Source organism: Fringilla coelebs (assembly GCF_963513975.1).
Source record: "Fringilla coelebs genome assembly, chromosome: 5".
In the NCBI taxonomy this organism is placed as follows: domain Eukaryota; kingdom Metazoa; phylum Chordata; class Aves; order Passeriformes; family Fringillidae; genus Fringilla; species Fringilla coelebs.
This window is the reverse complement of record NC_140033.1, coordinates 12,602,913-12,619,017: the sequence shown is the minus strand read 5'-3', so window position 1 is coordinate 12,619,017 and position 16,105 is coordinate 12,602,913. Positions and strand designations below refer to the sequence as shown.

General features: G+C 44.3%; 2 protein-coding genes across 3 annotated transcripts in view; one reads left to right on the top strand and one right to left on the bottom strand.

The window, feature by feature from the left end:
- The window catches only part of SLC26A5 (solute carrier family 26 member 5), a 33,880-nt gene extending 28,639 nt beyond the window's left edge, over positions 1-5,241 (top strand). For both annotated transcript variants that reach the window (XM_084205776.1, XM_084205775.1), the window contains exons 16-20: positions 425-517; positions 1,427-1,537; positions 2,413-2,619; positions 2,877-2,931; positions 3,476-5,241. In XM_084205776.1, the coding sequence (XP_084061902.1) occupies positions 425-517; positions 1,427-1,537; positions 2,413-2,619; positions 2,877-2,931; positions 3,476-3,618 (609 nt within the window). In that variant the 3' untranslated portion in view covers positions 3,619-5,241. The remainder of the gene's footprint in view (positions 1-424; positions 518-1,426; positions 1,538-2,412; positions 2,620-2,876; positions 2,932-3,475) is intronic.
- A 2,021-nt stretch (positions 5,242-7,262) lies between these two features.
- Positions 7,263-15,922, bottom strand: PSMC2 (proteasome 26S subunit, ATPase 2). The gene is made up of 12 exons (XM_084205407.1): positions 15,773-15,922; positions 13,667-13,704; positions 12,457-12,538; positions 11,478-11,577; positions 11,051-11,182; positions 10,350-10,422; positions 10,122-10,217; positions 9,699-9,863; positions 9,106-9,193; positions 8,269-8,471; positions 7,631-7,727; positions 7,263-7,536 (listed from the first exon to the last, which is right to left on the bottom strand). The coding sequence occupies exons 1-12, from the start codon at positions 15,840-15,842 to the stop codon at positions 7,379-7,381; spliced, it is 1,302 nt and encodes a 433-aa protein (XP_084061533.1). The 5' UTR covers positions 15,843-15,922; the 3' UTR covers positions 7,263-7,378.
- Positions 15,923-16,105: the final 183 nt, after the last annotated feature.

Below are 16,105 nucleotides of genomic sequence, written 5' to 3'. Positions count from 1 at the left end.
GGTTTTCCTGGTACCTGGGGAGTCAAGAAAGAAAAAGAGAGAAAGAGGGAAATGAGTTATTATGTCTATTGAAAGGGAGGCTAAAAGGAAGCAATTCTAGGAGTGCATGATTTCCCCATGGTAATATCAGCTGCAAATAGCAACATGAAAGAACTGCAAATATTTAATTTTTATGGCTGTACATTTTGGTGAGATAGAGAAGGAGAAATGTTACCAGGCATTGATAGTGTGCAGAATTACACTGAGAGAGGGGGAGGTTCTGATCTCCTGGTTGCCTTTGCTCCCAACAGTGCCAGCCTTCTTTATCTGGCACATGCCGAGAGCCATCCAGAGTTGGCTGTTGCACTGCTGCATGTTCATGTGTTTTATGATTACACAGGGGCTTTTATTCTGTTTAACTGTTCACATCCAATATTTTCCTTAGGTTAAAGAATATCCTGGAATCAAAATATTTCAAGCTAATACACCTCTTTATTTTGCTAATAGTGAGTCATATGCAAGGGCACTGAAAAAAAAGGTGAGTAAAGTAAATTCTTTAATGTCTGTGTCCGAAAAATTCAAACTGGCTTCTGAAACATGCTCTCGTCTTTCAGCTCCTTTAGTGTAGCCCTTAGCACAATGTTCCTCAGCCTGCAGCCCCTGGTGATCTGTAAAATATGAGAAGGTGATCCTGCAGCCAGCTACAAATTATCTTAGGGAGCAACAACATGGTGGGAGGGAATAAATAAAGTGTTGCCTCATACTGACTGCTTGTGAATGGGAAGTGGTGGGTGCAGAGCACAAACTGGTCAAACTTTTTTTTCAGCAGGAAACTAGTGGCTGAGCTGAAAACAAAATAGGAATAAAAGTTTCCTTGTTGGGTAACTGACTTTACTGGAGTGTAAGACCGTGGAATACTGTGGGCATTTAGTGCCTCTCATGGGCAACAGATGAGCTGCAGGCAGGGCGTGCCTCACTGCCTGTGGCACCCCTGCTGTCACTGGGTGGCAGTGGCAACAGCAGAACCCCTGACCAGGTGACAACTGTGCCCGTACTAACTTCTGAAACATTTTTCTGTAGCTCCCATGGCGAGTCTTATGCAAAACAGGTGGGTGGTACTTGCCCTCACAAAGCAAGAGATATTGGTGATTATTGCCCAAATGCACTTCTCTCCCCTTTGCTCTCTGCACTCCAATCAGCATTTGGTTGAAACATGACACTCTCTGATTTCAAGAAAAGAATGAGATGCATCTTTCCATCATCCTGTTAACACAGTGCTTGCCAAGGTGATTCCTTCCTTACACTGTTCTCACCCCCACCAAGGGAAGCTGGAAAATGCAGGCTTCTTGTTTAAATTTATGGCAGTGATTAATTCAGTGCAAATTGATACTCCAGTGCCATCCTAACAAGCTGAATCTCCTCTGATCATACTTTCTTCTCCTGACAGACTGGAGTGGACCCTTATGCCTTATTAAAAGCAAGGAGGAAAGCCCAGAAGCGCCATGCCAGGGAGATAAAGGCAGCAAATGAACACAGAAAGAAAGCTGTGCTGAAGCTGGTGAGCTCTTCTGTAAATATTTACCTCTGCCTTATCAGCTTACAGGCTGCTCTCAGGTGTTACAACTCTTGTGTTTCATACAAGGTGTGCTGCTTAGGGAGGAAGTGCTGTGCAGTGGAGACAGGTGGCTGAAGGAACAGTGTGAGGATCACAGGCTCATTGCTATATTGGATAATTATGTTGGACCTTGATTTCATTCAGGTAGCACAGAGTAGCACAGAAACTCTCCACGCTGTCATGCTGTCTCACCAGTGGTGTTGTCAGAAATCAAAAGGACTCTGCCCCTCCCCACACACTTGGAATAATAATGTAGTAATAATATATAATAAAATTAATTCTAATTAGCAGCCCCTGTAACAAGAAGGTGCCATCCCCTCTGCTAATCCTGGATGGCCCAGATACACTGAGAAGTTATTTGGGACATGCTTGTACTTTTATGCATATTTAAATTCACCACCATGGTGGGAGACAGTGTGTGATTTTACCATGGGAAGCATAAAAAAGGCCTAACTTGAGAGCCCAATTGCTGTTCTTTATTTTAAATATATTGGTCTTGATAGAATCAGCCAGGGATAAGAGAAGGAAATGGAGTAGAAATGTGTCAGTAAAGATGAACAGGTGTCAGTGTTTAAAGGAAAAGGGTAGTTCAGTCCTGAGATAACAGCTTTAAGCTGCTTGTGTTTGAGGCTGGGCATAAGAGAACAAACCTTGATATACACAGGATATGGAAGTGTGTGTGAATGTCAAGCCAGTTTCTGCAGTGACCAGGTGCTGGTCAACTTTTAAAGGCTTAAAGAACACGAGTGAGGGGAACAAAGGGATTTACATTGAAAAAGCATTGATTGCCTTTAAGCTTTATTCATCTTCTCTCCCAGACGAACGACGTAGAAGCAGGTGTAAGACATGAGATAGCAAGTGATGACTTACCTGTGAATGGAAAATTTGCAGATTCTAGTGTACAAGACATGTCTCCTGATGAGCATGAACATTTTGTGGAGCCCAAATCAAATATTCACACTTTAATTCTGGATTTCACCCCGGTGAACTTTGTGGATTCAGTTGGAGCAAAAGCACTAAAATCAGTAAGTAGGGTTTTTTTTCCCCAGAAAAACCCACAGGAAAGTTTTCAGATACCTGATAAAGAGCCTGTCAGCATAAGACATAACTGCCTGCTCAAATGCAATCCAGTATCTCACCTAATCACTGGTTTAATTTTGTAAGTTTTAGCTGAATACTTGGGAATGTGTACTCTGCAGCTTTCACAGTATTTGGCTTGCAGAACTGTGATGTGTATGATGATGTATTATCTGCATTTAACTTCAGTTTAACTCTGTTGTAGATTATAAAAGAATACAAAGAAGCTGGTGTATGTGTCTGCATTGCCAGCTGTAGTGGTGAGTTGAGATTTCTTTTTGTGAGCTTTATGGGAGAGATTGTGTTTTAACTCCGTCCCTCTGCTTCCAAATTTCCTGCTGCCAGTATTGCCACAGTAGTATCAGCACTTCACATAAAATTGGATTTGAGGAACAGAAGCCCATATGCATTAGAGCCTTAACTTCAGTGACAGTAGAGCACTGATGAAATGAGCTTTGTGAGGACTGGATCCTGCTCCTATTTCCTCCAGCTGGCCAGTTGTGAATGCGACACTGAACTTAGCATCTTGAAATTTTAGTGGTAATGTAATGACGAAGAAAGCCTGAAATGTTCCAGTATTCAATATTTGGGATTGTAACTTCTGCCAAGAATAGGCCTCTGTCTGTGTCTGCATAGGCATAGACTGCTTGGAGTAGAAGTAGCATGTGATGCACTTGACTTTTTCAAATTTTTTAGTAACAATAAGTAAGAGAACAATTCTCATCTTCTTCCTGGGATGCCATTGTCTTCCATGTTTGTATTTAAGTGTATGTGCTGATGCCATGTTTGGGTTTTGTTTTGTAGGCCCTGTTATGAATGACCTGACAAGACTGAATTTTTTTGATCAAAGTGTAACAAGAGAGTTGCTGTTTCACAGTATTCACGATGCTGTCCTTGCTTGCCAAGTGAAAGATGGGTCTGCTGCACAGGCTGGCTCTGACCTTTGAAGAGTATCATTGAGCAGAATGGGAGCCAGATTTATGCTGATGGAGATTCTTTCTGAATATTTAATTTGCACAGTTTGAAGAGAGCTTGAAGTTTTGTTTGTACCTACAGGGTGGTGCTTATTTTTTATAGGAAGAGTAGATAAGGAAATGGAAGCCTTCATGCTCTTGAATTTTTTCCTTTGATCAGGGTATAGCCTTCCAATAATAAACAAGCACAAAATTATGCAAGAAAAGATAATTCAGTGTATTCTGCTGCATTCAGAATCTGGTGGACAAGGTGACATTCCTATTCCTGTTGAGAAAATGGGCACTTTAACTCACTACAAGTGGGATCTTGCATGAGGTAACTGTTCTGCAAGTGCAATACACTGTACCAGTGTCTTTAAATAACTTCCTTAGGTGACTTTTAAAGCCTGATGTCAACATCTGCATACAAGAGATTGGTACGATTTATAACACTCTGCCAGCTTAATGAATGCTGGATTAATGAATTCACACTGGTGGCATTTAGCTGCTGCTGTTTTTAAACCTGGATGGTAGATTTATTTTTTTAAAAATACCTAACCTGTCTCAGCTATACCCAATTCTTCATTTCTGCTCTAAGTGAACTTGAAGTCACAAACTCATTGTTTAATTATTAGATTATCAGTATGGTACTTGCACTGCCAAAACTTGGTTAGGCTGTCTAGAAAAGAACACAGCTGATTTTAATCTAAACTTAATTTAGCTTCAAAACTTAAAGACAAAATTGGTTTAAGACAGGAATGAAGCCTATTTAAGTTAAGAACTGATGCCCTATATGCAGTCTCTTAAGCTGGAATGAAAATTTAAGCAAGGTCTAAAGTCTCAATGATCAAAAAAAAAAAAAGGTAATTTTCTGTTGCCCATCTTCTTCCCAGTAGTGCTGCTTCTGCACAGCTTTTAAGTGCTTTGTGAAATAGAGTTCAATAGAACTCAAAAATGGTACATGTTTGGGTTTTTAAAAGAAACAGTAGCATGGGGTTTCTTTTTCTATTGCCATTCTGGCCACTGCACTACTGTCTCACTTCAGGTGTGAGGTGAAAACCGGGAAATCATGCAAAATAAATCTTCAATGCCCCTGTTTCCCTCACAGCAGTCACTGTGAAGCTCAGCAGAGGCAGGAACCTAAGTGTTTCTCTGTAGGTTATTTTGACAGCACAGGCAAGTGGGGCATCAGTGACATTTCACTCAGCACCCTCCAATCACAGGTCCTGTGCATAAGGAATTCAGACACCTTCCTCACCTCTGGACACAGAATGTATTATTCTTATTTTATTTCAGGCTCTGTTACGTTTAGGGCTTGCTTCAGGTAAACTATTTCCAGGGACCAGGGAAGTTGGGGAAGATACGTTTTTTCCTCAGACTCCCCTGCCCATAAGGATGGGAAGCTTTCTGCATCAGAAATTGCTGCTTAGCTGGAGTTCAAAGATGAAGCGCATGCATGTGAAGACATTGTGTGTGCTTATTTAAACAACTTTGGTACATTTTATAATGTTAACTAGTTCAACAAGCCTTTGTATCTACATACAGTATATTTTTCTACTTTCAGCTTGTTGCAGCTTCAGTTTTTAACTCTCTAGTCTCTTCAGTTCACAGTGAAATCCTGTCAACTTCCAAAATAAAGTGTTGTCACTTGTCAAAATTTTCCACTTTGTCTTGGCGAGACTCGGTATGAGGGACAGGCTGAGAGCCCCAGATACAAGTGTCTGAAGCCAAGGGAGGGGCCAGGAGAGGTTTCCACCTCCAGGCAGGTCTTCCCTGCTGGTCTGGTTCCTGCTCCTCACTCCTGCCACCCCCCCCCCGAAGCCCTCTCCATTTCGGGCCTCACAGGGATACACAATTAAAGCTGGATCTCCCACCGTGGTAGAAACATGCAGTTCCCAGGGAGTGCTGAAATGCTGGACTGAAAACCTTTCCCCAAGAAAGTCCCACATCCCAGACTATGCAGAACAAGTGCTCCTGCAACCCCCCAGAGCAGTGCTGGTAACTCATCCCATTGAACAAAATTTTCAGCAGCTTTTGCTCTGCTCTTCCTGTGTTTTGCTGCCACCAGCTGAAGCACTGCCTCCCCTTGTCGGCCTGAGCCAGCCCCTAAAATGGGAACCCACTTCCTCTTCCCAGCACTCATTAACAGACCACTATCCAAAAGTTAAATCCTATCTTTGGCTCGTCAGTGCCAGAACAAACAACCCCAGGTCCTTTAACTTTGTATCAGGGCTCCAGTTTGTCTGCAGGGACGGGGGAGTGCCTCCCCCCCTGCTGCTGAAGCCCCACCACAGCAGGTGGCACTGGGTGGCCTAAAGCTGCCTGGTACCTTGTAATAAACAGGGTCATGTTCCTTTCCCCTCCTTTTTTTTTGCAAGAGCACTGATGATAATTCAGGATACCTAGTAAGATCCAAATTCTTCCTCCATACTTCCCTTACCCTTCTCAAGTAAAAGCTACACTTGATCTCAAGTGCTGCTCCTGGTAAACAGACATTCTGTCAGTGTTGCTTTCTGAAAATGAGAAACATTCTGTCCCACCAATAAACTTCCATCCCTCCCTGAAATGTTCTTTCTTCCTGAAATGACACACAAATATTGAGATTGCCCAGGTTTCCATATCAAGATACTGACACCAGCCAGAATCCTAACCCAGTCCACGGCTGCATATTCTCCCTATTGCACACACTTCCTATTTAAAAAAAAAAAATAGAAGTTGCTTCGTAATTTAAGCTTGATAAATTGATGGGTCTCATTTTGATACAACTGACAATAAAATTTCTCCCACTTTCAAGACAAAGCAGTTCCCAAAAGCATTTTTTTCCCTCAGGTATTTCTTTAAGCACTTCCAGCTCTTCCCCTGAAACCACTTTAATGCAACACTGGAAAGAAAAGGAGAATGGAAGGCTGTTGGTTTTTGTTGAGCACACCCAGCTCTACAGGACCTTGTCACATGAATGAGGATTAATCTTTCAAGGCTGCCTGTGTGGCCAACAAGTCCCAGCCACTGCTCAGCTACAGAGCACCAGGACCCTGTCCCAGTCATCCTGTGTACAGCAGCAGCATCTCAGACAAGTCACACAATGTATCAAAGTGCTCACTACCAGACTGATGTCAAACTTCACAGCAGGAGCAGGGAAAAGGAATTTTCCATCCCAAGCACTAAGAAATTACACCTTCCTCCTCCTTGACCCATTTACTATTTTGTGAGACACAAGAAAGAATCTCAGCATAAGGGATAGAAAAACCACTGAAGATAAAAAAAAACAAGTTGTGATGGTACCAGAGCATTCACCAAGAAAGGGAAAAAATGTCCTTTCATGTTTTCCCTTAGCTGGGCAATGATTCAGACCACCACAAGTGCCTTCCCACAGCAGCTCCTGTTTTCTTGGGACACACACTTCTCAGTGCACCCAGAAATACTGGAGTCTCTCAGGGGTGTTCCAGCATCTCTATGGCTCAGATTCAAGCTTTGGGGTGTAGACAGTGACCAGACATCTAAACTTGGGATGTCTGACATTGCCCAGGTATCTGATTTAAAATTAACTGTGGCTTAGGCCATGCTGCTGTAACCTCACGAAGATCTCTTCCCAACAGCAGCAACAGTCCACTGGAGAATACTCACAATGAACACACCCCTACTGTTTGGAGTACTCCCTTTATTTCTAGCTTCCAAGAACAAAACACAAAATCACTACACTTGGATTTTTGTTCCACAGAAAGTTTCAGGGGAAGAGGAAGAGCCTTCCCAGGTTTTAGTTGTAGGTCATGTAGCGGGGGGTAGCACTGAACTTGGCGTACGATTTGATGACTTTGTTCACCGCCTCCAGGAAATCCTTCTCGGTGGCGATCTTCCGGCGCGCTCGGATAGCAAACATTCCCGCCTCCGTGCACACGCTGCGGATCTCAGCGCCTGGGAGAGACAGACAGGGATAAACAACTCAGCACTGACTGCCAGGGAATACACACAGAACTGTCAAGTCAAGAAATAAATATATTCAGCTTACCTGTGCTGTTAGGACACAGCCGAGCCAGCAGCTCAAATCTGATGTCCCTCTCCACACTCATCGAACGAGCGTGGATCTTGAAGATGTGAGTTCGCCCCTGAGGAAAAGGGAGGACAGAGGTGTTCATGGCATGAAAGAGGTGATGACTCCAGCCTGCAGCTGGCTGCCTCCACAGTACAGGCAAATGGAAAATACATCTTGTATTTGCTGCCCAACTATGGTTTCCCATGTCTGGACAGGAATGTCTAAGTGTCCATGACACTAAAGTAAGAAAATAACTTTAAGAAGGGCTTTCATCATAGAAGTACCTCAAGAAATCTCTCTCAAAAGAGCCAAACAAAACACATTCCAGCTTCTGAACTAAATTGTGGATCTGGTTTAAAGAGTCTTTCTCTGTTGAGGCAGAAACATACAGTGATTACATACAGCTGCCTACCATGGCTTCTCGGCCAGGACGGAATCTGTGCAGTGTGGAGAAACCTTTGGCACATCTTTAATGCCCCACACTTCCATTTAGTTTCACATAATTTAAAAGTGCTGCATTTGCTGATTCTCATAAACTTCCAGTCAATGATGCCCTAACACAAGAAACACTCTGCTACCAGAACACACTTGGCAGTGAAATAAAGAGTTCTCACCTCAAGATCAGGCAGGCTGAACTCTATCTTCCTGTCCAGCCTGCCAGGCCTCATCAGTGCTGGGTCCAGAGTGTCCGGTCTGTTTGTGGCCATCAGCACTTTGATGTTGCCCCGGGGGTCAAACCCATCCAGCTGATTGATGAGCTCCAGCATGGTGCGCTGCACCTCGTTGTCACCTCCAGCCCCATCATCAAAACGAGCACCTGGACAGGAGACACACGAGTTTCTCAGGGAGAGAGGCAGCTCCAGGCCATGGACACAGAGGTGTCAAAGTGGCTGCAACACAGGACACCTGGTAAAATTATTTTAAAGTGCATACAAGTAATTGTGATAAGTTAAAAATGTCCTGAGTGCAAAAGGGGCTCTATCTCCCCACCTAAGCACCGGCCAAAATGCTGGAATTCGCCCATGTAGTTTTGTTTGTTTTGCCCTTCCCTCAAGCAAAATCATCCTTCTCTCCTATCTATGTAAGAACTGTTCTACTTTCAAAGGACTTTTCTTTTGAGAAAAAATAATAATGTTCAGGAAGTAACAAAGACATTGAGTGCAGTCCAGAAGCTGAAGGGGGTTTAAGTTAACAGTACCTTTCTGCAAACAAAATACAGAGGTTCTTCACTAAAGTTCGAATAATCTGGGTGTTCCAAATGTACAAAAATGGCTTCCCATCTGGGCTATATAAACCACTTCCTGACAGCTTCCTGGACACAGGGTGTGCTGGGAGTAGTTCTGCTAACTCAGTATTTACAAGCACTTTTATTGAAATGCAGCAACCCAGATACAGAACTCCAACCTGGAAGCTCTCACAGGAGATTAGAACTGTAGCTACTACAAACATACCTCCAATGGCATCAATCTCATCAAAGAATATAAGGCAAGCTTTCTTAGTTCTGGCCATTTCAAAGAGTTCACGAACCATTCGAGCTCCCTGAAAGCAAGAAAAAAAATCAAGATTTTGTTAGACATTTTAGGCACATTAAAGGAAAATTATCAAAATCAAACTTTTCATGCTTCCAAATATTTCTAAGTTTCCAATGCAAAAACTCTTTTTATTTGTTCCCATATATAATGGGAGAAGTATAAAGCTTAAAGCAATTTATAAAGATAAAAGTTACTGCACTTAAACTGAGAAGTACAGATGAAGTAATTTACCTCAGGGCCAACTGAAAAACAAGTGGCAGAATTGGCAGCAGAATCCTAATTCCAGAATCTTCCTGAACTTTGCAGACCGAACTCTGTACTGCAAAATCCCTCTCCTAAGTGACAGCAAAGCTGAGCTCATGTCATCACTGCCTGACCTGCAGTGATTTGTCTAATAGCTCCTGCCCCCTGCAGCTTCCAAGCACATCCATCCCTCGCCCCCACTGTGGTGTCTGGTACCCACAAGGGAAATCTGCAAACCCCTCCACACTCCATCAAGTACTTGCTCTTACCTCTCCCACATATTTCTGTACCAGCTCAGATCCAATCACTCTGATGAAGCAGGCATCAGTCCTGTTAGCCACAGCACGGGCACAGAGGGTTTTGCCTGTGCCAGGTGGCCCAAACAAAAGCACTCCTTTGGGAGGCTCAATTCCAAGGTTCACAAATCTTTCAGGCTGTAACAAAGGGAGCCAGAAGGCAAGGTTATGTGCAAATTAAAGATTATGTGCACCAAAGCATATATGCAAATCAAGGAAATCATTAATGAAGAGCAATGTAAATGAGGCTGGGCTGGATTTCACTTGGTAAAACTTGACTTCCTTTCATTAAACTGTTTACACTCAGTAACATTGTCTTTTCTTGGTTTTTCAGATGCTCACAGATGGCCAGAATACTTCTAAAATAATAGAAGCTTCAATCTGGAGGTTACTTACATGAAGCAGAGGGGTTTCAACCACCTCTCTCAGCTTTTCAATCTGCTCTTTACAGCCACCAACATCACTGTAAGTGACATCAGGTTTTTCTTCTACCTGCACAACAAAGAGGTGAGTGAGCAGTTACCAGCATCTCCACGGGCTTTCAAAAGCCCACAACAAAATCCAGTGAAAGGAATCACAATTGCAAGGTAAAGCCACATCAAAGTAAGTAAAGACAACTCTCACTTGCATCATGGTGACTGTGGGATCAATCTTTGGAGGCAAGGGGATGTGGATTTGGTACTTGTTTCTGTCCACCCTGGTGAGAAAGCATAAAGACTATTATTTAAACACTGGTTAAGTAAAGTGTTATGTAGAAACAACTCTGTAAATGAGAAGCTGAATTCTTGAACTGTTCTTTTCTCTGGCATCAAGACAGCCTAGCCCTGAAAGTTAATAGTCAGGTCAGATACCGGGATTCTTTCTGTAGAAAATTTTAAGGTTTCCAAAACTATTAATTCCAAAGTATTTTGAAAATTAAATTTCAAAATATCCCACAGAGCAAACTGGCAAAATACTGACTCTTAAAGTAACAGGTTTTAAGTCCTCAGTGAACATTTCCTGGCTGCTTTGACTGTAACCTCAGAGTGCCAAAGAAGGAGCCTACACAGGCTCCTTGAAAGCTGGGACTGCTGGGGCCTGAACTGAAAGATTTCTGTCCAATGACCCATGGGTTTTGTCAATTTTTGTCAAAATAACAGCAAAACAAGATTCAAGCAGAGCATGCAGGTGAATTACTGTCATCCAAGAGAAAGCCAGTAGCGGTGTAATTTCAACCACTGCAAAAATTGCAAATGAAGGCTTGATGACCTGTCAAACTGCATGAGATAACTCAGAGAAAGCTTCAGTCTGCAGAAGACTCAAAAGAACAGAAAGACTTTGCATACCCAACTCTCATGCCTTCTTCTATGTCAGTAGGTGCCACCTGGTCACTGAGATCCACCACGAACTTGGCAAATTGCTTGACATTGATAATGTACTTGGGATCCTCGGAGTCTGCATTGATGATCTTTGTGCACCTAACACACAAACACAATTGCACCTCCAGGCACACAAACTGTTTGCTAAGCACATTTCCCAAATACACCAGAATACCTGTTGTACTTGTGATTAAACCATTACAGCATCAATAACTGCAGAAGTACAAGTATGAAATACATCACACATAATCACAGTTCCTTTATGATTCAGTGGTAAAAAGCACTTTCAATATGCACAACATGGACTTCATTTTTTAAAAGAAGTCCACACATAAGCTATAAATCAGATCTTTAACACTGTGCAGCTCTACTGGAAGGGTAAGAGTGCTCCCACCTTGCAACTTGCAATGGTTGCTCACTTTGGAGAGTTTGTTTATCTGCAGCCAGATCCCAAAGGGCAGGAGGAGCCAGGCCGGTGTCAGATTCCTTGATTCCTGCATGCAGCACAAACAAGCTGAGGAGGAAACAGCTAACTGGGATGTCAGCCATCCTTCCCACACCAAAACCTCAGAGATAACCCTGCAGGAAGCTTTTTGAGAAACCTACAAAACAACGCACACGCATATCTTTGATGGATTTCCTAAAAAACAAGTTTCCTAAGGAAAGAGCCTACGTGACTGTGCCAGCTGAACATTCAAATCCCAGCCTGGCCACCCTCCCAGACAATTTTGCAGTGTGAGGATGATTACAGCAGGACAGCATTGATAGTGGACATCTACATTTCACTAAAGGAGTGAAACTCTCAAGTGTTTTCACCAAGCTCCAGTGCAAAGGATCAGAAACTAAGGGATTCACACAGATGAAAAACCCCATAAATCTTCCAAAATATGCATATAACAAGTACCATCTCCATGATGTATTTAAAATACTCAAGATTATTTTACAAGATAAATTTTGGTCTTCCTGGCAGAACTGAGAGGCACTGCAGGATTAGCAACAGAGCAAAAAAACATACATCAGTGAAAGAAAAATTAGGAAACAAATTAATTGTTACTGTTATCACTTATTCATTATCTGGCGTCAGAAAGGGGCATTTGTTTCATGCCACCATAATATATAAAAACAAAAGTTTTGATTAAAAATGTGTTAAAGTACAAAATTACAAAATCAGATGTACAGATTAACCCTTCCAGGTTGAAAAAAACATCACCCTAACAAGCAAAAATCTCATGCTATCAAATACAGAATTGTGTTCTTTTGAGAAAAATAGCAACTAAAAAACAATGCAGAAGTTGTTGGAAATCAACTTCTTACAACACTTGTTTTGGTATCTGTGGCCCCTCTATTGAAAGCTTTGTACAACAAAAACATACCAGTGAGCTCATTGATTTTCTTAAGCAGTTGTTGAATATCATCTTCTACTTGCTTGATCTGCCTTGAGTACGTGCTCTGGCCCTGGAAAAGGAATATCACACAGATTTCGTAAGGCAAATTATCTCATGTTTAGGAAAAAGTGACAAGAGCTGCTGCCCATCATGATGGTCAACAGACTGTCTTGGTATAACAGCCAACCATTGATGACAGCCAAAAAAGACAGAATTAACCTCCAGTAACAATATTTCTGTTTGTAAAAGTGAAGTGCAGCTACACACAACTGACTAACTGAGAAAGTGGAAATTTTCCACCTTTGTAAACTTTAATAATTTGTTTTTCTTTTAAACCCGTTCAGCCTTACTTTTTCAAACTATTTCTCTTATAGTTTAAAAAAGACTTAGTAAAATCATATATACAGAGAATTCAAAATACACTTTCTGAAAACCATCTGTGCAAGTGCTTTAATTGCCTTACCCAACCTTTCCATCATCCACAGAGGACAGCAGAAGGATCAAGGGGCAAATCAGAATTCTTGCTTGTGATAAAATGCTTTTTTTGATCCAGATCTGCCTAACACAGGTAGATTCAGACCTGGATTTACTGTACAATACCTCCTTTGTAGACCACTGGCAACAAAAAAAGAGCTTGGTAAAGGAGTCTTGGTGTCAACAAAATTCAGATTTCTGCCAAACGTACCTAAGCTGCAAGTTTCATCTTTCAAGAATTCTTTTGAAGACCAACTGTATTTCCCAGTGGAAAGGGTGGATTGGCAATTTAAGCCTTATTGTCTGTGAAATGTCTTTGAAAAGTGCCTCCCAACATTATGTTCTTTTAACATGATAGCTAAAAGCAAGTAAATTTGGTGGCAGGAGGAGGGGGTCTTAAAATTATTTTTTGCATAAACCAAGAAAACCGGCCAGTGAAAAAGCTCTAGTAAAGCCCTGGCTGTTAGAGCCCTATGGCAATCAGCAATGAGGTACAAAACAAAAATGGAGAAACAAACCCTTAATTATTTCCAAGTTAACAAACCCAGGATTATTTTTCGTGTTGCAGGCTGAGTCTCATTGGAAGGTAAAAAGGGAGGGAAGATTTTGGCAAGAGAGAAAAGCACTAGAAGGAGAGTTACTCTCTACCCCTGCACTCCTGCACTGCATTCCCCACAGGAACTGCTTTATGTCTTTAACACTCCCACAGCTGTGTGCTACTTACATATGTTTTCAGCAAGGCAATATCTCCTTCATCAAGAGCTGAAACAAGACAAGAGAGACTTAGCTTCCAGTTCTGAAAACAAAGCCAGCAGTATTAATTCTGCTTCTAAAAGATCAAAACATGTATTTTGGAGAGATTCTCTTGAGTTTCCACTTTTCACTGAAACAAAGTGGAACAAAAAAAGCATCAGATCCACAAGAAAAATGAAACAGGGTCTCCAGCTACTCTCTTCAGTCCAAACACCTGCACCACTCAGAGCTCACAGCAAGCAAGCCACTCACTTTAACTCTGCTTCACTCAGAGACTGTTCAAAAAAGCATCAATGAAAAACTGCCACCACTTCCCACTAGAGATGTCTGCACAGAGTGACCTCTCTCCAGTGACCCCTCTCCAGCAGACACCTCTGCTTGTGTCCCTCTGCCACACCACTCTCACATCAATTGCATTTAACAGACTTTCAACACCTCTCCTTTCCCATCCCTGTTTCCTCTCTTGTCTAATTCCACTTTTTTTGAGACAGATGGAGCCCAAACCACACAGTATTGGTGGACTTGGTGCCATAATGTAGGTGAGGTGTTAGGGCATAGATTTGACTCAATGATCTTAGAGGACTCTTCCAACCTCATTTTTCTGTGATTCTGTGGTGATCTGGGAGCAGCACGTGTTATACAGCATTATGAAGACCCTCTGTGTTGAGCTGTACTTTTTTCCTGACTATTTGCACCACCCCATTGATTGTTTTTTATAGCTACTGAACAGTCTGTTGCTATAATTTAGACATCTTTCTTGAATGGAAATAGTTCAAAGTCCATCACTAATTACATTTTGCACTGCCTATGCTTCCAGATGCTTTACTAAATATTTACTAACACGAAATAAAAAGCCGCAATAAATTAAAACATGAAGGGAAAACTCGGCCCCCTTCCCTCTCCTGCTTCCCCGGAATTCCGAATGACAGCGGCCGCACACGGGCAGCTCTGGGGCGCTCCCCCCGGCAAGAGGAAGAAACTATCCCGGAATCATCAAGGTTGGAAGAGACTTTCATGATCATCAAGTCCAACCATCAACCCAGCCCTGCCCCTGTAACCCCGAAACCACATCACCCAGCGGCAGATGCAGACGCCTCTTGAACTCCTGCCGGGATGATGACTCCACCTCCCTGAGCAACCTATTACTGTATCTGACCACCCGAACTGCGAATTATTTTTTTTTTTTAGTATCTAATGTGAGTCTCCCCTTCTCACCTTTAGGCCATTTCCTCGATTTCTCTCACTGCGGGCACGGCAGAAGAGCCCAGCCCTCAGCTCACCACAGCCTCCTTCCAGGGAGGCATAACATTACTGTATCACGTTTGGTTGGACATTTTAAGTATAGAAATAAGTACTAAACCACAAAAGGCACTATTTGTCTCACGATGCAGAAATTCTACATTTTAGGAACCTTTTGTAAAAGAACAAGACTTAGAAGGCGGGTGGTCCATTCCTCCCTTGAGGATCTCCGCGGCTTCCCCGGACAGCCCCACGCGGTTCTGCCCCGGACCCCCGGCCGGCCCGGCCCCGCTCCGCTCGGCGCTGCCCCGCTCAGCCCTCACAGCCAGCTCTACGGCAGGCCCCGCTCCATTCGGTACTGCCCGGCTCAGCCCTCACAGCCAGCTCTACGGCAGGCCCCGCTCCATTCGGTACTGCCCCGCTCAGCCCTCACGGCCGGCTCAGGCCCCGCTCCGCTCGGCGCTGCCCCGCTCAGCCCTCACGGCCGGCTCTCCGGGAGGCCCGGCCGGCCCCGCTCAGCCCTCACAGCCGGCTCAGGCCCCGCTCCGCTCGGCACTGCCCCGCTCAGCCCTCACGGCCGGCTCTCCGGGAGGCCCGGCCGGCCCAGCTTCCCTCCCCGCCAGTGGCGGCACCGCCCGGGCCTAGCCTCCGGGCCGGGATGGGGGACACTCCCGGGGCGGCAGCCGCACGCCAAAGCGCAAATAGGAGACATTTTTAGTCCTTTTTAGTCCCTTTTCCTCAGCCGCTCCTGACACCATCATGGCCGCCGGCGGCGCCACCCCACTCCCGCCCCGGGCGCTTCTCGGAGACTGTCCTCGCCGTCTCCGTCGGCCCTCACCGCGGATGGGTTTGTCCTCCTTCTCCTCCTCCTTGGTTTTCCTCTGGTCGGCTCCCAGGTAATCCGGCATCGCGCCCGCCCGCCTTACGCAGCACAGCGCCGCTTCCGCCCGGAACACAAACCAGGGTGCACCGCGGCCCGCGCGCAGGCAACTCCTTCCCCCCGGCGCCGCGGCCGCCGCCGGGAGTTCCGCGCGGCGCCGCCGGTTCACGCCGCGGCCCAGGGCAGCGCCGCCGGTGCCGCCCCGCGGGAGCCGCTCCGGCCGCGGGGGCGGTGCGGGGGCAGCGGGGACGCGGCGGGGCCCGCAGGACCCGGGCAGGGCCGGCCGGGCCG

Excerpts from the sequence above, each read along its gene's own strand:
- PSMC2 (XM_084205407.1), bottom strand. The coding sequence starts at position 15,842 with ATGCCGGATTACCTGGGAGCCGACCAGAGGAAAACCAAGGAGGAGGAG. Across the intron at positions 10,218-10,349 it reads CCACAGTCACCATGATGCAA|GTAGAAGAAAAACCTGATGT; the intron begins GTGAGAGTTGTC and ends TTTGTTGTGCAG. Across the intron at positions 8,472-9,105 it reads TGAGATTGATGCCATTGGAG|GTGCTCGTTTTGATGATGGG; the intron begins GTATGTTTGTAG and ends TCTCCTGTCCAG.